The 22,234-nt window shown below is 43.1% G+C and overlaps 1 protein-coding gene across 3 annotated transcripts in view; it reads right to left on the bottom strand.

Moving 5' to 3' along the window:
• ZFYVE26 (zinc finger FYVE-type containing 26) overlaps positions 1–22,234 on the bottom strand; it is a 70,260-nt gene that overhangs the window by 2,383 nt on the left and 45,643 nt on the right. Inside the window, exons 26-40 of one of the 3 annotated variants that reach the window (XM_034769360.1) lie at positions 21,455–21,701; positions 19,956–20,054; positions 16,025–16,182; positions 15,180–15,349; positions 14,107–14,138; positions 11,642–11,778; positions 11,300–11,520; positions 10,638–10,785; positions 9,238–9,447; positions 7,590–7,808; positions 4,775–4,972; positions 3,774–3,976; positions 2,807–2,948; positions 2,276–2,335; positions 771–953 (exon numbers count right to left, since the gene is read on the bottom strand). In XM_034769360.1, the coding sequence (XP_034625251.1) occupies positions 771–953; positions 2,276–2,335; positions 2,807–2,948; positions 3,774–3,976; positions 4,775–4,972; positions 7,590–7,808; positions 9,238–9,447; positions 10,638–10,785; positions 11,300–11,520; positions 11,642–11,778; positions 14,107–14,138; positions 15,180–15,349; positions 16,025–16,182; positions 19,956–20,054; positions 21,455–21,701 (2,427 nt within the window). The remainder of the gene's footprint in view (positions 1–770; positions 954–2,275; positions 2,336–2,806; positions 2,949–3,773; positions 3,977–4,774; positions 4,973–7,589; positions 7,809–9,237; positions 9,448–10,637; positions 10,786–11,299; positions 11,521–11,641; positions 11,779–14,106; positions 14,139–15,179; positions 15,350–16,024; positions 16,183–19,955; positions 20,055–21,454; positions 21,702–22,234) is intronic. The other 2 variants (XM_034769358.1, XM_034769359.1) reach the window with 2 other exon arrangements.

The following is a 22,234-nucleotide window of genomic DNA, read 5'->3' on the forward strand; positions in this document are numbered from 1 at the left end:
AAAGCAGGTTACAATTAGAGGACTGTAGATTGCAAACCATTATATCTTTATAGCCTATCAGATCAAAACATTGCACAGATGAAATTACAGCAAGGTGTTTAAATCATCTCAGCCATCAACTGTCCCAGTTCCTGAGGTGCCAGGTACTAAGCCCAAATCTTCCCTCTTACTGCGGCTTACCTTGTGGCCCAACACCACTGCTGTGTCTTCAAGGAACCCCATGAGGGCAGCTTTCCCCCCCCCCCCATCAGGGCTTCCTGCACCCCCTCTACGCAATGGTAGCTCCATGGAGATCTTCCTGGTTTCCCACCTCCATGCCACACACACACAGCGCAACGTAAAGGCTTTGTGATGAGCAGGGCAATCTTAACGGGTGGCTTCCTACACAGGCAACAATTCTTGGGGGCACACATGGCTGTGCTCCCTCCTCCATGTGCCCTCTCTACCAGCAAGGGATCTTCATGGAAAGAGATGCCTCCTCATCCCAAACAGCAATGTAAGGGAGGATCCCACTGGTAGAAGGATCTTGCACAGCACCTCGCTGGGAGGTTTGAGGGAAAGGACCCTGCAGCTAGACAATCACATCCCCCAAACAGCCATTTCCCTGTGCAGATGCACACTGATTTCTCTTGAGATAGAGCATGTGAAATAAGGGGCCAGAAGAGGTTGACAGCATGTCTCAGTGCAGGGTATGGATGCTGAGAGGCAAGGGACTGTCCCCTTTCTAGCCTATTCCACCTCAGAAGACAGTGCCATGGGGGCAGCATTACCTCAGAGGGGATATCCTTAAACTCATCCAGGCAGTTTAGGATGATGATATCCCCGTCATTTTTGGCTGCAACTCCAGACTCATTGACGCATTTAAGGAGCTGCCGGATCTCACTGTAGTTCTGCTGCTTCACCAGCGCCTTGGCCACTTTACTGTACACAGCTGCAGCCTCCAGCTGGAAGTCCTAAAGTGGGAAAATGGAAAGTATCAAAGCAGCATGTTCAGTCATGGCAGATTCTACCAAGTCTGCCCAGAGGAGGAGCACTCTGCTGCTAGGAGAGCAGAGTGTGGCTCAAGTACAGTCCACACTGCTCTAAAACGCAGTCCCTTGCCACCCTCATTTGCCATACAGAAGTACAGCCCTCAGAGCAAGAGGGCCTAGCATGCCATTTTGCTCCGAAAGGCCAGGCCACTCAGATCATAGTGGGACCCTAGTTTCCAGGGGCCACTCCTCTGCACTGGAAATCTGGGCAGCTGCAGTCTGCTCCACTCCAGGCAAGGAAGATTCTCTCCTTGCACTCCACCAAGCTACTAATGTGGGTCCTTCTCAGCTAAGTACCTGGGCTACTAGTACCATGCTGGCAAATATCTCAGCCTCAGCCATCCACACATGCTGGAGAGAGACATTTCCAAAAACAGGGACAGTTTCCAATTAAACACTTTCTGCTCCCTGGATGAGCAGTCTCTAGGAACAGCATAGCGCCAGCTCTGGGTCTGTTTCTTCACTGCCTCCATATCCTGCGCAGTCACTGACACCTGTGCAGAGTGGGTATCAAATGCTACCAAATCTGAATTCTCCATTCACACCTGGGGTAGCACTTTGCAGAGTGTGAGTGACTGAGGAAGGTGCAAAGCAGTGGAGAACGCTGCTTGGTTACTCTGGGAGAGCAGCAGGGAGGAAGGGAATGCATTGCTAACTCTGTGGATGAGCAAGGAGGCAAGTTAGTTGGCTCTGAAGAGACCAGACTCATCTCTCAGCAGAGCAGGCAGTGCCCTAGTTTTCTCTTCACATGGTGCCTGGAGCCCCTTCCTTCACTTGTTCTCTCCCATCAGAGTGTCCCCTCTCTAATCTCCTTTCCTTCAGTGGATGAGCAGGCACCAATTTATTCAGATGCACAGCAAGACAGCCTTCTGGCTGATCTAGAGATCTCAGAACTGCCAGACTGACATTGAGACACAGACAGGGGAACCTTGAAAATTAAGCTCTACTCCCTCCCTCAAAAAAAAAAAAAAAAAAGTAGCTTAATTAGATCTGGAAGTTGATATCAGTGACCCTCTAAACTAAAAGCTGTCCAGTCAGCTCATGTCCTCGGTGGAGAGGGGTCCCTGACAATGCATGGAGGTTTAGAACCTACATAATTGATTGGTCTGTATTTTACACAAACATGGGGACAGATCTGAAACTTATGTTTTCCCCACTTGATGCAAAGGGTCTGGTAATAAACAGTGGTACTTTACAGGAGTGGGATCAACCTTACATGCAGCAACTTCTTAGGTTTTCCATACCTGGAGGACTCTGAATGCAATTCCAAAACCTTCTTCAATGTTCTTCCCTTCCAGCATGACCTGAGAAGAAATTGCCAACATTAGACATAGGGGAAAGTGAGACATCGCCATTTGGTTATGTATAGAAAAAACTCACAAGGAAATGAATTCACTTGCACAAAGTAGCCCAGGCATTTTACTGCCTCTTGCCTGATTTCAGCACTGCAATAGCATTTGCCAAAAGGCAATTTACAGCCTTGTTAAGAAGTGTCTCTAACAACGGGAGGCAGCATGATCCAGAGAGGGAGAGGCAAAGACATGAGTTCTGTTGTCAGGTGCCCCATGGTGGGCAAGTTACTTAACTTCTCTCCCCCTGTAACATAAGGATAAGGATACTTACCTACCTTTAAAATGCACAGAGCTACAACTGAAAAGTACCTTTTGTATTATTTGAGGGTCCAGATGAGTGCTCCAGGCCCCCAAATCATCCTTTAATCCACAGAACACGTCAAGTTAAGGCAGCAATGTTATGCTTTAAATGGTAGTTAGTACCTTGCCAGCTACATCCATCTTCATGTGATTGTTTCCAAAGAGTGTGGGCAAGGTTGAGCCAGTTATCTGAGAGGTCCCTGAACTCTCACACCGATGCAGGAACTTGGTGACTTCCATCTGTAGCTCAACTGTATTGATGTGCCTAGATTGGGAAAAAATTCTCATTTAGCTGGCTACAGAGACGCATTCACATAACTATTAATGAAGTGCTCCGTCCACAAATGATTACTTTACTGAAAGTGTCTCAAAAGGTAGAGGAGTCTGTAACAAATTAAAAATGGCTATTTTAGCTGCTCTTTGACTTGTGCATACAGTAATATTAACATTAGCGCCTTCTGTCTTGCTCCAACTGCAGCACTGAAGTGCTCTCCAGAACTGCATGGGAAATGTGCGTTACGAGTGCTCACCTGAAGTTCAGCATTACGCACACCGACCAGCTGTGTATCCTTAACAACAACTCCCAGACATACACACAGACTAATTTTTGTTAAACTGCCGTCAAGTGTGAAAACGTTTCAGTAACTTTAGAAGAAAATAGACCTTAAGAAAACTGTAGTTATAGACACTCCAAAAGTTAGAAAGAGAGGACTAAACTTCTAACATTTTAAAGTTTGGAAATTCAGTTAACCATCTAACTTGCTTCTAAAGCTCACATCTAGCTCCGCTACTATTCAGGCAATAAGTTTAGCAAACAAAACGTAAATTGTATAGACTACGTCCATATCAGTTTTGCCTACATATAGGAGGGTAGGTGGTACAGGGACTGACATTCTGTCACTTCAGGCTTGTCTTGACCAGGAAGAGCAGTGTTTACCCTACATCTATACTAGGAAAAAGGTCAACTTTAGGTTGGGCTTAGCTAGAGTATGTTAGCTAAGCCCAACCTAAACTCAACCAGTTTTCCTAATCAAGACAAGCCTCAAGTGAAACCTCATTCCCAGAACTTCATTTTCTGTTTTGCAGATACCTTGACACATCAGTGGCTGTCATTTTCTTCCGAAAAGTGCAAGCAGCTTTTTTCCTTCCGGAACTCCTTGAAACCTCCTGCAGGTAGACTTTGAGGTGGTCCTTGACCTTCAGGAGCCATTTCTGTTTATCTCCCAGCTCTGTGTAAGACTTTGCCTTGTGAGTGAAGAATCTAATGCAGGTCATGGCAGCACGGACATGATCCTCAAAGAAACAAACAAGTAATGAACTTTTAAAAGGGGGAATCATTTGACAACAAGACTATGATCTGTGATGTTGAGAAACGCTGTAAGAATCTCAGAAGCTGAGAAGACTGAGAGCATCCATAGGCAGAACATCTTCAGAGCTACTTTGACTGTCGGTACTAAAATGCTCACACAAAGCAAACATTATGGTTCCCTAAAAGGGCATACAATTAAAGCATCAGATAAGATGGTGCAACAAGACCAGATTCATGACAATAAGCACAGCAGATATGAATAGACTGTACTGCCTGGGGTCTTCCTAGGATCAGAAAGTTCCTAGCGGCTTATATTCAATAAAAATTAAACAAGCAAAAGACATACTATGCATCTGAAAAGCACAAGGACTTCACTGGCCACAAGACAATCCTACAGTTAGAAAACAACTGCAGACATGGACTCTGCAGTTACTCTCTCATTTAAGTGGTCTTAAATTTCAATAACAGCTATCAATACAAAGGATCCCAAAAAGTGTGGTACAAAACTAGACACACAGGAATCATTGGACTCAGTATAGAAATATAGCCACTCTGGGACAAGACAGAACAGCTGCTTAACAATGCACAGCAACATTACACAACAGCTAGGGATGGAGCTTATGGAAGATACAGATGAATACTTGTTCCAACTGAAATCCCAGGGAATTCACAGAAAAACATAACGTGACCAACGCAGAGTTTAACACCTGAGTAATACTGCCGAATAGAGTGATACTATTCACTATTTCAGCAATAAAGGGGGACCCACACCCCACCCTTACCTTCATAAACTGCTGCAGTTCATACAGAATGTGGTAGTAGTTCTTTTTCTGCAAGTGTTTGCAGGCTGCAATCAGGTAGATACCCCAGCTCTCCAGACTTGGATCAATGGTTTCCAGCAAGTTCTCCAACATGTGCAGTTTTCCACTTTTATAACTTGGGACAAAGATCCCTTCAATGAACACTTCTGGTGGGCTCTCCTACAGGGGGAAAAGGGAGCTTGAGGCAAATCAGCTGCAGGAATTGGCTTTTCTCTTGCCACTGAAGGGAATACCAGTGACCAAGAGGTTAACCCTACATTCTGGGCACAGGCAGGCACCCAGCACATAGCCAGCTGTGAACTGTTTTTAAAGGGGTGCTATCATGTTGTTTAATCACTGCATTCAAGGTAGTGACTGGGTTTGCTATTTTTTTAAAAAACCACTGCACAGCACAAGTTACAGAACCCAGTATGCACAGAAATGTTTTAACAAAAAACACATTTGGTGGAAACAGGTTAACTTTTCAGTGGAACCCTTTCCCTGCAGTGGTGAGAGCCTTAGCACCAAAACAACCTTGCACTGCAGTAAGAGAACCAGAAAGCGAGAACTGCTATTTGAAGTCTCACTGTCCAAGTTGCAGTAGGAAGTTTTCAACTTAAAATAGTTTTGAATTACCTGAAAAATTTTACTGCTTGTCGCACCACTGGGCTCTCAAAAGTAAGCAGATTTTCTTAAATAACAAAGCAATTCACTTCTAAGCTAAGAACATGTAGGATATGTTCAAAAGATAACTGAGAATAAGGGCTTAGAATGGACCTTCTCAATTATAGACTCATAGACTTTAAGGTCAGAAGGGACCATTATGATCATCTGGTCTGACCCCCTGCATGCTGCAGGCCACAAAACCGTCCCTACCCCTTCCCTGGACTCTGCTGTTGAAGTCCCCAATCCTGTTTTAGGTGGCTTCAATCAGCAGAAACCCTCCTGCTAGAGATCCCTGCCCCATGCTGCGGAGGAAGGCGAAAAACCTCCAGAGGCTCAGCCAATCTGCCCTGGAGGAAAATTCCTTCCCGACCCCAAATATGGCGATCAGTAAGACCCCGAGCATATAGGCAAGAGTCTCCAGCCTGACCCCTGTCAGCCATTGTACAATTTACCTACCATTGCTTGGTTTTCCTCGACTACTATGTTTTACCATTAAACCATTCCCTCCATAAATTTATCTAACTTAATCTTAAAACCAGACAGGTCCGTCGCCCCCACCGTTTCCCTCGGAAGGCCGTTCCAATATTTCACCCCTCTGACGGTCAGAAACCTTCGTCTAATTTCAAGCCTGAACTTCCCCACGGCCAGTTTATATCCATTCGTTCTCGTATCCACATTAGTACTTAGCTGGAATAATTCTTCTCCCTCCCTCGTATTAATCCCTCTAATATATTTAAAGATAGCAATCATATCCCCCCTCAGCCTTCGCTTTGTCAGACTAAACAACCCAAGCTCCTCTAGTCTCTTTTCATACGACAGGTTTTCCATTCCTCTGATCATCCTAGTGGCCCTTCTCTGCACCCGTTCCAGTTTGAGTTCATCTTTTTTAAACATGGGAGACCAGAACTGCACACAGTACTCCAAATGAGGTCTCACCAGCGCCTTGTACAACGGAAGCAGGACCTCCTTATCCCTACTAGATATACCTCGCCTAATGCATCCCAAGACAGCATTGGCTTTTTTCACCGCCACGTCGCATTGTCGACTCATAGTCATCCTGCGGTCTACGAGGACCCCTAGGTCCTTCTCCTCTTCCGTTACTTCTAACCAATGCGTCCCCATCTTGTAACTAAAATTTTTGTTAGTCATCCCCAAATGCATCACCTTACACTTTTTACTATTAAATTTCATCCTATTTCTGATACTCTAACTGATATTCTAACTATAGCAATCACACTGGTGATATAAAGAGAAACCAGAGCTGATAAGGCCACTTAAACAATTACCTATTAATAAACCAGTTAACGGATTGGGGATAATGGAGTTAGAACATACTGATTGAAATACCTAGGTCAAATTTATTTAAATTCTAAAAGGTTATTAAACCAGGTAAAATCCCACGCACACTAGAACAGGGGTAGGCAACCTATGGCACATGTGCCAAAGGCGGCATGCGAACTGATTTTCAGTGGCACCCACACTGCCCGGGTCCTGGCCTCCGGTCCAGGGGGCTCTGCATTTTAATTTAATTTTAAATGAAGCTTCTTAAACATTTTAAAAACCTTATTTTCTTTACATACAACAACAATAGTTTAGTTATATATTATAGACTTATAGAAAGAGACCTTCTCAAAACATTAAAATGTATTACTGGCACGCGAAACCTTAAATCAGAGTGAATAAATGAAGACTCAGCACACCACTTCTGAAAGGTTGCCGACCCCTGCACTAGAAGTTTTAAGTATTTTTCAGTAGCTTTCATGCTGGTAAGAACTGGTGGATTGATAGTATTGGAGGAGAACAGAAAGTGGCTCTCTCTTCTCTAGCCTTCACTACTTTGGCAAGGGGATGAGACAATAATAATTCCAAGATGGAACAGTGCTAGTTAATGTTCTATATGACATGGACGTTCAGTCATTTGGAATAAATCCACCGACACTGGTCAATAAGATTATAAATAGTTCAAGCTCAGAGGAAATAGAGCATGCTGGATTTTGCACTCAGTCATTATAGATACTGTACTATCCTGGTCACCAGTTTGGAAGGGAGAAGTCCTCCTAATGCTGTCAAAGCTCCAATTTAGATGATACAAGAGCAGATTCTGATACTGCCAGCAGAATTCATTACTCACCTTATTTAACAAATGCAGAAGTGCTTCTCGCATGCAGTCATGTCTCATGTAGAAGCTAATGATTGCTAGGTTAGTGCCATACGTGTGTAAATAGAACAAGCACTCCTGATAGTAGCTGTTGTGTTGGATCTTCCCTTCGGACATCATCTCCAGAGACAGGCTTCGTGTTCTCAGGGTTGCTTCCAGGTCTCTCAATGTGGCAAAGTAGTCATCGTCCTGCTATTAAGACAGAGAATCAATGACATGGGACTGTCCAGGAACAATTAATAGGAAGACAATTCTGCAGAGCCTCTCTGGGGTTAGTGCGTATCAACCAACCCCGTCTCTTTTTCTACTGGGGTATACATGGGATGAAACTCCAGCCATATTACTGGATAGGGAAACTGTATTCAAATCTTGCTAGCAGCAATGATGTTTAAACATGACTGTAGGTATTGTGGATCTGTTCCAATATGAATGGGTCCTTAGAGGAGGTTTGTTTTTTAAAGATATTTCCATTGCTGATAGAGACTTCAGCAAATATGCACTTTAGTCCCTGACTTGCTGTTTTATCAGAAGACCAGAAATTTTAGGAACACAACTATAATCATGGGGGAAAGCCCTCTTGGGATACCAGTTTACTTAAAAATTCAAAGCCTGAATTTTTGTTCATACCTAATTATAGCTTACAGTAAACTCAAACTATATAAATTCTAAAAGGAATATTTTCAATCTGGAGGTTCTGAAATCCCAAGTTTCACCCTCAACTATTACATGACTATCAGAAGTTCTTGACAAAAGAGATACAGCATCACATTGTACAGCTGGATGGAACTTAGTCTCTTCATAAAGACACTTTGTATGCTCTGTATAAAGATATAAAAGTTGGTTTAATTACTAAAGCAATGCTAGTCAAAAGAGACTGAACTTCCACCTGCAATTGATGAGAGTTTTTTGAGGGTGGTGGTGTTAAAGCAAAGATAGTGCTGGCAACAGATTCTGGATTGTGAGTCCGGGAAAACAAAGTTCTCCAGCCACACAACAGAGAACTGATACCAAAAATGCAGGCTTCTCAACTATGACCTTTGTCATAGTACCACAAGCTAATTTGGAAGGGCTGCATCAGTGATGGTGGAAGGAAAGAGGAGGACTTCTAGGACTCATGCAATCCTTGCTGCCTCTGAGACCAACAAGGGGGGAAGTTAGTGCCACTTCTGATACATAGCGACATGGACACCAATTCATTAAGAACTAGACTGAGACCTCCACCCCATTTCACACTGGCCTCCAAACAGCAGTCAGATGGGCCTCTGCATTACTGCATAACCTTCAAAAGATGAGCTTCTTTCCCATCTACTGGGCACTACACTACACAAACGGAATCCCATCATTCTGCTGTCAATCACTGATTGTGGGGTGCAGCCAGTGGGGCTTCTGCACAGGCTTCAGTATTTGTGGTGCAAATCCTCTCACCATCTGCTCCAGATGCTAATTATGTCAAAAAGACAAAAGCAGCCGCATAATACTGCTCCAGCAGTAACCCCTATAATTTGCTATGGATGTCCCACCTCCCCCGGTTGAATCATGTTCTTCCTAAAGAACTGTGCCCAGCCTCAGGACTCTGACAGTTTTGGTACAGTTCTCCAGAGCAGGTAGAATAGCCTCTTACCACCAGGACTACGGGTTTCACGGTGGACTCCAGATATTGTATCACATCTTGGACCAGCCTTGAGCCATGATTCAACTGGTTCAGATCAAAGGGTGGCTTTAAGCATCGGCTCAATTTCTCTCTTGCTGAACTTAAGTTCCCAGCTTTAAGGCAAGCCATGCCCCAGGCATGCCATGCTCCACCTGGATCCAGCCCAGTCTTTGTAGAAACCTAAACCCCAAACCATTAGTTAGTAGTACATAATACAGAGAGACAGCACAGAAGACAGGAGAAGCAGATAATTACACTCCTAATCTAAATCTGTGACCTTCCATTTCCCAGAGAAGAAACGTTTTCTTTTACAGGAAGAAATGCCTGTATTAGTTCCACATTAGTGACCTTAAATACCAACTACTGAACTACCCACAAACTCTGATTATGGAAGCATTTTCATATTGCAAATGTAATGGAAGAGTTTAATCAATCTATGGTCAAGAAAAGTTCAATCCAACAGTTTTTACATTCCTAAAGGTAAAGTAATTTTCTCCTTCATAGTAGATTTTATAGTTTTATTACAAGAACAGAACAACACTAAACAGGTCTGTGGTTTAGGAAGGAATATGAAGTTAGTGATTTTCTGTTTATAGACTTGCTGATGCTTCATGGAAACATTTTGGCAACATTCAGTTTCACACAATTCTGCTGATAGAAAACATCATCCCACAGTTTCTTTAGCAGAGATGTTTGCATGTAAACAGGAACCATTTTTGTTTAACAGGTCATCTGCTCATGCTGCTTATTCCCTACTAGAAATCCTAATCCTGTTTGCGTCATCATAATCCTCTCCATAATAATTGTGATGCCACAAACAGAGGCTTATGAAATCAAGGGGGTAGGGAAGGCAGAATGGAGAGGATAAGCCATATGACCAGATGAGCTGTCAAGGTTTTATCATTGTCTCACAAATGAATGTTTTTCAAAGTTGTCCTAGCAGGTCTCAGAGTCCTTAAGTACAAATCAAATCACAGAACCCTAGAAGTTGCAGATAGGACATCCAGTCTAATAGATCTTTCCTAACTCCCCTACCAATGCAGGGTTGTTCCTGACAGAGCATTTCTAGTTTTTTGCCTGTCCTAGTTGGAATTGGACCAAATGATGGGGTTCCCATCACTTCCCTTGGCAGATTGTTCCCAAGCAGAATGCACCTCACTGTTAAGAAATATTTTTAGATGTTCAGTTTAAGTTTTTCCTTTTTTAATCACATCCCATAGTTTATGAACAAAGATCAGTAACTGCTTTGTATTTTAATATCAGAGATCACATCAATTAAGCTCAGTGAGGGAAAGCAAGCCATCTAAGATGATAAACTCCTTAAAAAAAACAAAAACAAAAAACCACCTTCATCCCCCCGTTTTTGTTACCTCAACAGCTAACTGATAGTATTCTGCTTCCAAAAGCCGATTCCTTAGCCTCGTTACTGCTGCAGGCTGCAGAATCTGATCCAGAGATGGTACATGGCGATAGGCAGCAGCAACTAAAATATTCAGCACATCCACCTTGCTGATGTAACTGTTCGGAAGGAAGCAGGAAGGAAGTGAGTAGGTACATGCACGCCCAGTATATCACTATACTCTAAGGCTCATTAGCAAGCCTGTGGACACTAGCTAGTACTGCCAAGTCTGGTTTTGTGGTACATTTACCTGAACAGTTGGGACCCCTTGCATTGCACTTCCCACTCTATTCTGCCTTACATTGATGCCCCAGGAAGAAATAAAATTCAAATTCCTGACAAGTACCATTGTAAAAGCCTACCCGAAATAAGTGTCTGAAAACAGGCAAAATGTTAAGCTTAAAAAAAAAAAAAAAATCCTCCGTAGCAAAAGCAGCAGGTTTAAATAGTCAGGGAGATTTATTCTCCAAATAAATCTACTCCAAGAGTCTAGTATTCCCAGTATTGATTTTGTGGATAAACAGGTGACTTTGGCCTCTAGAGAGGTTAGTCGAGCACCTTTCAACACTACTTAAATTCATTAAAGGAAGGCCAAGAGCTCCAATGAATCCCAAAGGACAGCTGGCAATTTACCTGTCACACAAAGCTAGATCCTGGCTCCTTCCAGCTTTTACAAACATCATCTTGGCACTGAAAAGCAGCTGTTTCATGATGTCCATGAGAAGCCCAGCATCCACTTCAGGGTTAATCAGACCTTGGGACAATTTGCAGCAGTGCTGTATCATCTGGTGGCCACATGCTGTGCTATCTGAGTGCAGACTGAGGATGGAAATACACAAGGAAGAACTAGGGGCCTGTCAATTAAGAGTAAAGAAAGACCCAAGAGCTTGTAAATGGACGCTGCACCAGCACTTAATAGAATTCTAAAGGGAACTGGTTACATTGGACTCATCTCTCTGTCTCTCAAGCTCTTACCTGTTCATAATAAAATTCATTACGCACAATTTCATTTTCATCTTCACTCAAAGAAAGAAGCCACTCAAGTTCAGTTGCCTTGGGTACTCGCATCACTACAGAGTAATCCAAACTTCCATTACCACAGGTCTGTACTGCTGAGAAACAGAAACCAGTTAATCAAAATCATCCTGGGAGGGGCAGCAAATCAGGCGGAAAGCATGTCACAAAGTTATTCTGTATGCTTTATTATCAGAGCTACCTGTGCTGTTCTCAGCACACACTCCAGAAGTTAGAGGGATGAAAATCTCACCTATACAACACGCACAGCACAGAACCACAGAAAGCAGCTATTGCATATGCTCAGTAGCAGATTTCCACTCCCAAACATCAAGTCCTATACCTTCTAAAATATTTCCTCAATAAACACCCATATCCCCAATTCAATGTATTTTTCATGATTAACCCTTTTGGTGCCACTCCATTACAGTATACCCACCTTCTTTTTTGACCACCTCTGAGCTACAATATTTGTGGGTTTTTTTGTCAGAAGATCGGTGGAGATAAGTGCTCTGTGGGTGGTGGAAGGGAAGTCACTGAGGCTGAGAAGGGGAATGAATAAACTGATTGTAGATGAAGCACTAAATGACTTACCTACTTATTTATTTTAAGGTTGCTACCTGCAAATCGTAAACTCAAAGCTAAAAAAAGATCCAGTAGCTCTCGAGCAATGCCAGAACAGTACTGTCGGTTTAAGGGACCAGACCAATGAGTTTTTAAAAGGTCCAGTATCTCAAGCTGAGATCGCTAAGAGTATCTGCTCTAATCTCTGGAAAGCTAGGGATCTCAGGTTTCAAGTGATATATAGCATTCATTTCTAGCCCTGGTACTAGGGTGACCAGATGTCTCGATTTTATTGGGACTGTCCCGATTTGTGTGTCTTTTTCTTATATAGGGTCCTATAACCCCCCTCACCTCCACCCCCACCCCTGTCCAGATTTTTCACACTTGCTGTCTGGTCACCCTACCTGGTACTGTAATTCGTGAGGTATGGGATCATGAAAATCAGGTCTTTCTGATTACTATCTGGCTTTTTGGGGCCCAAATTTAAATCTGAGCTGAGAATCTCTCCCACCAAAATTGACATATGCTGTAGTCAGACCAAAGCTGCAGGCCATCTTCAAGCAACTTGGGATGCATTACCCTTCTAATGCAGTAATTTGAGATATTAGATGCTGAAAGTGACAACACTGAGCCAAAAAAGCCAGCTAACACCCCCTTTCAAAACCCAAATTCTACACCAAGCAAAGTTTTTCCCTGAAAAGGGGGAAATGCCACAGACTCCACAAAGTCCACCAAGGACTATCTATTGGTATGGACTTTACATGAAATGTACTCCGAGTGTACTATGACAGGCAGCAGTATGAAACCTTAAGATATACAGAAAATCATGGCAATCAGAACAAGCCCATTTTAAAAGTGTGAGTGACATCCAAGTTCTTAATATCCTTATTCAGCAAAACATCCCCATAGTCCCACAATAAAGTCAGTATCACTTTGCTGCGGTTCTTCCCCTGCTAAGTCTGAGAGGCTGTCCAAGTCCCATGCAGCTGTCCTTGTTGCCATGCTCAAGAGAAGCTACACAGGTCCAATGAACTGAAGTGCACTAAATATTGGACGCAAATGAAAGACTGAACAAAGTAATGAAGACAAAGATCCTCCAGCAGCAACTGACCAGAAGTTCCATTTTCAATTGCTTCAGTCTGAGGTATTTATCTTTGTATTTATTAGTCATCTGATACTAGCTGCTCTTCACCTGACCATTGTAGCTCCTCTGGAACACAGCAACAAGACCTGCTTTCAACAACAAACAGCCTGTCACACTTCACCGGGAGAGAGGATAATACTAGCTTGTATTTATGGTTGGTGGAACTCTTGAGAAGCTTCAAAAACTTATGTTTTAATCTTAGTTACTAGAAGAATTTCAGTATTTCAACTAGCACCCATACTTCGTGGGCCCTTTTCTCATGACCTGGAAGACCAGAACAAATGCTTGCAAGATCCACAGGTCCTAGACCAGCAGCCAGAGAGAAAAATACTTAAATTTTTCTAATGAGGTACTTTCAGATCCTTTGCATAAAAATGCTTGAGAAGAGCAAAGTGCTTTTATAAATACGAATGAAGTCTCACAACACTATTTACAGATGGGGAAATTGAGGCACAGAGAGGTTAAGTGACTTGCCCATGGTCATACAATTAGACAGTGTCCGAGCTGGAACTGGAACCCAGCAGCTCAATCCTCAACTCCATTCATAGTTTCCTGCATGCCTGACTTCAGACTAAAGATATTTGAAAACAGCAGAGATTTTGTTAATGGAAGTGCTGTTGGATCCTTTAGCTACAGCACAGCTTCCAGCTTACTAGCAATACGAAGATGACAATCGTGCACTTTTAAAAGCAGAAATTGAATGTTACTTTGTTCTCACCTTCCCTCAAGTCTTGATCTTCCTCTTTTGTGCTGTAAAACAGAGACAGAAGCTTCACACTCATTCCAACACACTGAGGAAAGAGTGATTAAAGCCTGGCAGTTAAAAAAAGGGCTCGTTCAATATTGCTAACATTTTCATAGCATTAGTTATCAAAAATAAACTGATGACCTCCCCTTCCCAAAAAAATATACAGATGGAAAAATAAGTATGTGGGACTACGAGCATTTCACCAACATTAAATAATTAATCCTTATAACCTCCAGAAGGGAAGGTATTGTATCTATTAAACAGGCAGTAAGGAGTTAAGAGACTTGCTTAAGGGCAAAGAAGAAGAGTGTGTCAGAGCTGAGATTAAAACTCAGGAGTTCCTAGCATCCAGTTCTCTGCTCTGCCTTCAAATTACGCTACCTCACATCCCCACACACCACCAACCACAGTACAGAAAGAACAAGAAATACTCAAATCCTTTATTGTCCAACCTACTTGCCCCCCTTTGGCTTCCTTGCCCCACACAAACCAAACAAAATTTATTTTATTACACACACACACACACACACACACACACACACACACACACACACACACTTCGAGATTTGAAGAAAAAGCAATACGAGGTGCTCAGGCTCAGTGCTGGGCAATAGAGCATTAGGGTCCTGTTGATATATTTTGGAAATGCCGCAAGCTCCCCTGATTTACTGCTCATTCTTCCCTCATGTACCCTTTCAAAACTGCACTGTGCTCATCTCTTCCCAGTAGGCCCACTGATAGCAAGGCAGGGGGCACAGAGGTGACTGCTCTCCCACTTTTCCTCACCACACCCTCCACCAGCTCACTGAGTCTGTATAAAATGAGTTTCAGTCCAATTCTCAGGGGAAAACATCCACATCACAAAACCCTTCATTGGCACTCTCCCAGGGCTACTTAATTCACAGCCTCACTTCTGAATCCATGGAGGTGGTTCCTCCTGGTCAGATTAAAGCACGGTGCTGTACTTATGCTGTCTCTCACACATACAGAGCTGGGGAAGAGGGGTACATGGAACTATGCAGAACTTGTATGCAAGGACTTACATGCTTGTGTCTTGGACTAAGCCAGGTGGACAATGCTTGTTGTAGTAGCTGTAGCACTGGTCACATACACGAGCCGGATTTTCTCTACAAGCTTCCACCACCATTTTCTTGGTAGAGCAAGAACTGCACACCAACCTCCCACAACGTCTGCAGTGATGGCGCCTATTAAACTGAGACACAAGAGAAATTATGCTTAATTGGAAGAGTGTAGTAGATTAGCAGCTGGCATTTCACTCAGCTCATAGGTGAATTTACCCTATTAAAAACAATGAACAGCAAAGAGCAAATAATTCCTGTTCATCTTGGGTTTCAAGACTCTCTAAGGTCTGCCCACTGATTGTTTTTCCCCAAAAGGTGATGATGGCAGGGAGAGCCAATATGCCCAATTGGGACTAATTTGCCAAAAAGTCTTCGACTTTTCAGCTTTTAGCTCTCCAGATGCAGAAGTTCTGTAGACTGTGTCTGATTAGAAAAGAACAAGATGACATTCCACAAGATCCCTTAGGAGTTTACTTTCCCAGGATCAAATTCCCCCTTCCTAGGCTCTATTTCTATCACTTCACCTGCCCCAGAAAGATCTTTCAGGAGCTATCAGTGTAGCCTGTCACCTCAAATACATTTAACCTTCACAATCTCCCCCTCAGCATCTGTTTGACTGGCAATTTGGACAATACCAACATTATAAAGGGACAAACTGCTAGCATCACTGGGGACTCCTAGGAAACAGTCCATCTGAATTAGCTTTCATGTTAAATCACCGGCTGGAGGGAAAACAAAAAACCAAACAACCAACACATGCCCCACCACAGCCCTAGGAGTATCTGTATTTGACCATGGTTTCTTACCATAGTAAAACGTTCTGTTTTGCAGACCATGCATGTAATTTCAGTTTCATCGGGGATCCATTGCTGCTTTGGTGGTGGCACCTCAGGTGGCACAAACTCTTGAGGAAACAGATTCCGAGGCAGGCTTCTCTCTCTTGGACTTGAAGATTGGATGATACCTTGGAGAACCAAGCCAAATGTTGAATTGGATTTAGGCTGCTTAGTGGAATTTCCTCTTGGTTACCAATGAAAAGATTGCCAGTACCCTTCAACCCTCCATGCTAGACATGATACATCATACTGTAAGGCATTCAGATACTTTAAGTAGCAATATCTTTCTTAAATGCAGAAGAGGCTTCTTGCCATCTTGCAATATAACATATGCGAATAGAGATTGCAAACTCTTCCAGTCACTTCAGTACCTACTACCACAGGCAAATCTTGCTTTTGTGTTTGCAGACATACATCACTATCCACACCACACCTGGAGAAAAGTGATCTTTGGGCTTGTTTGTGCCTTGTCAGCAACCAATCTTACATGGAGAGACTCTACAAGGCAGGAATGCAATGACAAATACATATGCTTTCATACATCTATATTTTGTGCTGCTCAGAAGTGCCAGACTGACATCTCTGGAGACTGATTTTTCTTTTTCACCCTAGCACAACTACAACATGGGCCAGCAGCAGCCTAGACTTCCCCACAATGCACCCCCTGCTTCACCATCACATCACATTCTTGGCCTGGAGGAATCAATTCTGAACAGCAAAAGGACAATTTTGTCTCCATGACCTTTTAAATCCTTGGTCTCACTATTGAGACTGCTAACTTGGCGTCTTATTGGTGCTATTAATTGTAGTAGTTTGTGGGATGTGGATGTTTGCACAAATCAAAAGCTGTCAAATATTCACTACCAGCCTGGGTTGAACAGGAATTGGCTCCTGGATGTGAAAGGCATGGTGACCCTTTACTACACCTGTAACCCATTCAAATTCCCTCACATACTACTTCTAAAAATGAAACAAGTTAAACTCCAACTGAAGTAACATGCTCCCACTAAGAGAAAGCTACTTCATGTTCATCAGGCTGACAAACACTGGAGTGCAGATTAATGCCAGATGCACAAGAAGAAACAGGATGATTTGGGGTGGGACTTGGTGGTTGCTGAGTGGAAGGGTTTCTCCCTCCTCTCTCCTTCCCCCACACACCTGCACAGTGTCCAGGGCAGCACTTCTTTGAGAGGACACAAAGCTGCCTACAGTATCTCTTGGACCTCATCTAGACTAAGATTTAAAAGTGCGATGTAACACATGTTAACTAACCTGTGTTTAAAAGTGTAGTGGAGATAAGGCACTCTGCTTGAGCTAAAATCTAGTGACTGCAGTCCCCACTTATTGTGTTGGGTGCAATACAAACATAGAAAAGAGGAAATCTCTACCTTGAAGGCCTTACAATCTAAAGATGCAAGCAGATGAAGGGTAGGCAATGGGGACAAACATATAAGCAGATAAGTATGGTGAAGAACAGGCACAGCTTTATTGATTTTTTAAAAATTGGGGATAGAGGAAGGGAGTAGGAAAAGGAAAGCAGTGAGAGAGGACTATCGCTGCTCATCAATCACTGATGCCGTTATAACCTTCTTACTGCATGAAAGCCTGTCGTAAGCTTATTTAAAAAGAAAAAAAAATGCTACCTACCTGTAATTGTGCTTTCAGGAAATGTTTTGGTATGACAGCCCCACCCTACTGAGCTCACCCTCTCAATGCATGACTGATGGGAATTCCTCTAAAGTTTTAGAATTCTACAGCCGTTGAACAGCCTCACCAATGGCTGGTGCATGCTCAACCTCCTGAGGGGTGGTATAAGCCTGCCTTCACCCCGCAGTTTCTTTTTCAGGGAAAAGACAGAAGCATACAGGCTGCAAAAGCACTGCTGGAAAATGTGTGAGTCAGCAAAGATCTATTATAGAATGTTTGCAATTCTTGCTCCTGGAAAGTAATTGTTTTTTCTGAAAAGATAAAAAACATTTAGTAGATCCCAAACCCAGAGGTTACAAAAGCTCCAGGAAGAGTTCTGCAAAGTGGGGGGAGAGATAGCTCAGTGGTTTGAGCATTGGCCTGCTAAACCCAGGGTTGGAGTTCAATCCTTGAGGAGGCCATTTAGGGATCTGGGGCAAAAATCTGTCTGGGGATTGGTCCGGCTTTGAGCAGGGGGTTGGACTAGATGACCTCCTGAGGTTCCTTCCAACCCTGAAATTCTATGAAAAAATGATAACTAGCTGCAAAAAGCAAAAAGATGCAACTCTGAACTAGCAAAATAGTGAAGAGCACCAATGTTCTACAAATCTTCTGGGCATAACTGAAGAAAGATTAGATCTAGATGCAGGCAAACGTTGGATTTAGTGGACCAGATATGACCTTGAAATTGAGGTCTGCTAAAGAATTAGAATGCAAAACGCAATTAGGGAACCATTTACACGAGCGCTGTGGAGCTGGTGTAACAATAGAATAAGCTATCAAATGAAAACATGGACACCTTTGGGGCTTTAGTGTGTTCCAGATAGAAGCTAAGGGATCTTTTAACGGTCACACTCAGTCAAGCATGAGAAGATTTTGGATGGACGATGACAACAGTATTGTCTTTCCAAAAAGGAAATCTTGGGCCAAAGCTTCTCAAAATCAGAGCTCCAAGTCAACTTGCAAAAGTAGGCAAGAAACCACAAGTAGGTTCCTGTAATTGCATGCACAAGTTAGTTCACATCATGCTCTAAACATTACACCATTCCTAGTTAGGCTTCTGTGCTTAGATTATGTTTAACTAGACTTCTATGGAGGCAATTGCCTGATCTGGATGCACTTTTGAGTATGGACTTGGGTCCCTTATATCACTTGGGGCAGCTTCTCAAGCCTTCTGAAACAGAATGTGACTAGTGTAGGGATGTAACCAAATAGAAACTTAAAACTTAAGGCTGGGTGATGTATGCAAGGTGGGTTGGACTTTAAAAACAAACAAACTTGAGGTTTTTGTTGTTTTAAATAAAAAGACCGTCAGGGAAAGGAGGCAGTCAGGAAAAGAATCATTCCCAGAAAAGAAATGAGGAAAAAGAGTTATCTACACAGCTGAAAAGAAAGAGCACAAACGCAGCAAGAACAGCAACCATGATGGAGAACTTCTCTATCATCATTCAGAGTCACAGAAATATAGGACTGGATCTCGATAGGTCATCTAATCCAGTTTCCAGCACTGAAGCAGGATTAAGTATTACCGAGACCATCCCTGACAGTTTGTGTAATCTGTTCTTAAAAGCCTGCAATGATGGAGGTTGCACAACCTCCCTAGGCAATTTGTTCCAGTGCTTAACCACCCTGACAGTTAGGAAAATTTTCCTAATGTCTAACCTAAATCTCCCTTTCTGCAATTTAAGCCCCTTACTTCTTGTCCTGTCCTCAGTCGTTAAAAACAATTTGTCACCCTCCTTTTTATAACAACCTTTCATGTGATTGAAAACTGTTTTCATGTCCCTCCTCAGTCTTCTCCACACTAAACAAGCCCAATTTTTTCAATCTTTCCTTATAGGTCATGTTTTCTAGACCTTTAATCATCTTTATTGCTCTCCTCTAGACTTTCTCCTATGTGTCCACATCTTTCCCAAAGTGTGGTGCCCAGAACTGGACTGCCTGGAAAAGGGACAGTTAGTGCCAATTGTGCTGGTGGTTTTTGTGATGTGGACACCTATCTAATAAGAACCAAACGGAGACCCTCTCCCTACAAACTCATGTTTCCCAGACCTCTAAACAGTGCTAGATTATTACTCACCTGTGCTGAATTTGAACAGAGTGCAACTACTGTTATTTTAAAGAGGGGTGAGATGCAGGATTAGGGCAGAGTGAGAGGTTGAGGAGGAGTAAGAAGAGGACCAGAAACAGTGTGACCATTAGACCTTTTCCTTACCAGGAAAACTGGCAGGAGACAGTTCTGCTGATCCTGATTTAGACAAGGTGTCAGACTCTGATACCTGATTGAGACTCTCTTGGGTGCGAATCACAGAATCTAGGGCAAAGGAAATAAATAAAATATTGGTCATACATTCATCTGCCAATAGGAAGATTATAATAATCCATTCACAGCAGTGTGCAAAAAAGTATGAGTCCACATGGGATTAGCTCGTGTGGCATAAATTACAACATCTTTCATGCAGATTAGCCCACAAATTAACTAACTCTACGGCATGCAAACTATAAACACAGATCTTACTGCTCAGAGACCTAAACAGAGAGAGACACTCCATATCTAGGGACAGGACTATTGTGAAAGACACATGAATAATGGGACAGGTGCTGCAACTCTCTGCTAGAATACCACAGTTGTGACAGATATAACAACACTATTAATCCGACTTTGGTTCCCTTCCACTGGAACAGGATGGTCAAAGCAAAGAGGAAGCATCTGACTCCGTGGCAGGGTAAACACACATACTAATATTAGAGCGTCAGACTTGATCTCCTGCAAGCAACTGACTGGAACAAGCAAAAGATGCATATTTTATTAAACAAGCTCAACCATTAGAGGGAGGCATAATGCAAGCAGATGCTATGCAGGCTTCTCATGCACAGCTCTGCTGATGCACTTGCTTTGACCTGCACCACCCTCTGCTGTTCCAGTCCCAGACCTCTTGAGGCAGAGACAACCAATCATACAGAACTGCCCCCAAACTGGGGGGTTTTGCAGAGAGTACAAACAGGAGTCAAGTCTTAACGATTTGATTCATTTAGATCAGGGGTAGGCAACCTCTGGCATGCGTGCTGAAGGCAGCGTGGCACTCACGCTGCCCGGGTCCTGGCCACTGATGTGGGGGTCTCTGCATTTTAATTTAATTTTAAATGAAGCTTCTTAAACATTTTAAAAACCTTATTTACTTTACATACAACAATAGTTTAGTTCTATAACTAGAACTTATAGACTTATAGAAAAAGACCTTCTCAAAACGTTAAAATGTATTACTGGCACGCAAAACCTTAAATCAGAGTGAATAAATGAAGACTCGGCACACCACTTCTGAAAGGTTGCCGACCCCTGATTTAGATCCACACAACATAAACTCACGTTTGTTTTTGGGCAAGATGCTATTGAAGCACCCTATTATATATTAAATCCATCAATGAATTTACATTGAAAGGGATGAGATTAAATGGTAAAAGGAAGGAGGCCCTGAAAAAAGCAGCAGGTGAAAATTAAGACTATTTGGGCTACTAATCTTTTGAAAACACCTGCTGTGGTGAAAAGGAGAGGACTTCTCAAAGAATATGCCCTAGGCTGGAACGAGGAGGGGATATCTGGCTGTATAAAACCCTGCAGTAAAATGGAGTAGGGTGCTCTTAAGGGTAACTGACAACAACGTAGCCTCCACCCCGCCTTCCCTGGTAGAAGGGAAAATTCTGAAACGCAGTCACCTGATCTCTTCTCTTTTAATGAGTAGGGGAAGTCGAGGGCTTTCTCTGAATACTTGGAGAGCAAAGCATCCATGTCGTCCACAGTGAAGCCGATCTCCTGCCCAATCAAGAGCTGGTGCAGTGTCTGTACGGCCACAGCTGCCCAATCCACCTTCATGTTCATGAGCAGCTGCTCCAGCATGAGCAGTGGCCTGGAGGACAGATGGGAGTAGCTAGCACGGTAGGCCTCAGGAAGAGTCAGCAACACCTTGGACACAGGAAGGAGACAGAGGGAGACCATCATCACATAGCCAGAATCCAAGGATTGTCTACATCCAAAAAAGCACCCAGCAGAACAATCTATATGGTGGAGGAAGCGATATCTAGAGGTTAAAGACTAGACCTGAGAACCTGGGTCCTATTCCTGGCTCTGCCTCAGACTTGCTATGTAACCTTGGGCAAACCTCTTGAGGCAGGAGAGTGTTTCCCCATCTGTAATATGAAATATCACAACCTCCCTGTGAAGTAGGTATGTAATTGGCATTTGTAAAATGCTTTACGGTTGTCAGGTGAGAGGGGTTATAGAAAGGCAGAATATGGTTCTCCCACTACAATAGACAGCAGGCAAAAACAACAATTAACCCAATCCTTAATAATTTTTTGCAGCTGGGTTCCACTACATTCATTATAGGGTAAAAGGGAGACAGTAGATCAGGGGTAGGCAACCTATGGCACACGTGCCAAAGGCGGCACGCGAGCTGATTTTCAGTGGCACTCACACTGCCTGCGTCCTGACCACCG

The sequence above is a fragment of the Trachemys scripta genome, chromosome 4, assembly GCF_013100865.1.
Source record: "Trachemys scripta elegans isolate TJP31775 chromosome 4, CAS_Tse_1.0, whole genome shotgun sequence".
NCBI lineage: Eukaryota > Metazoa > Chordata > Testudines > Emydidae > Trachemys > Trachemys scripta.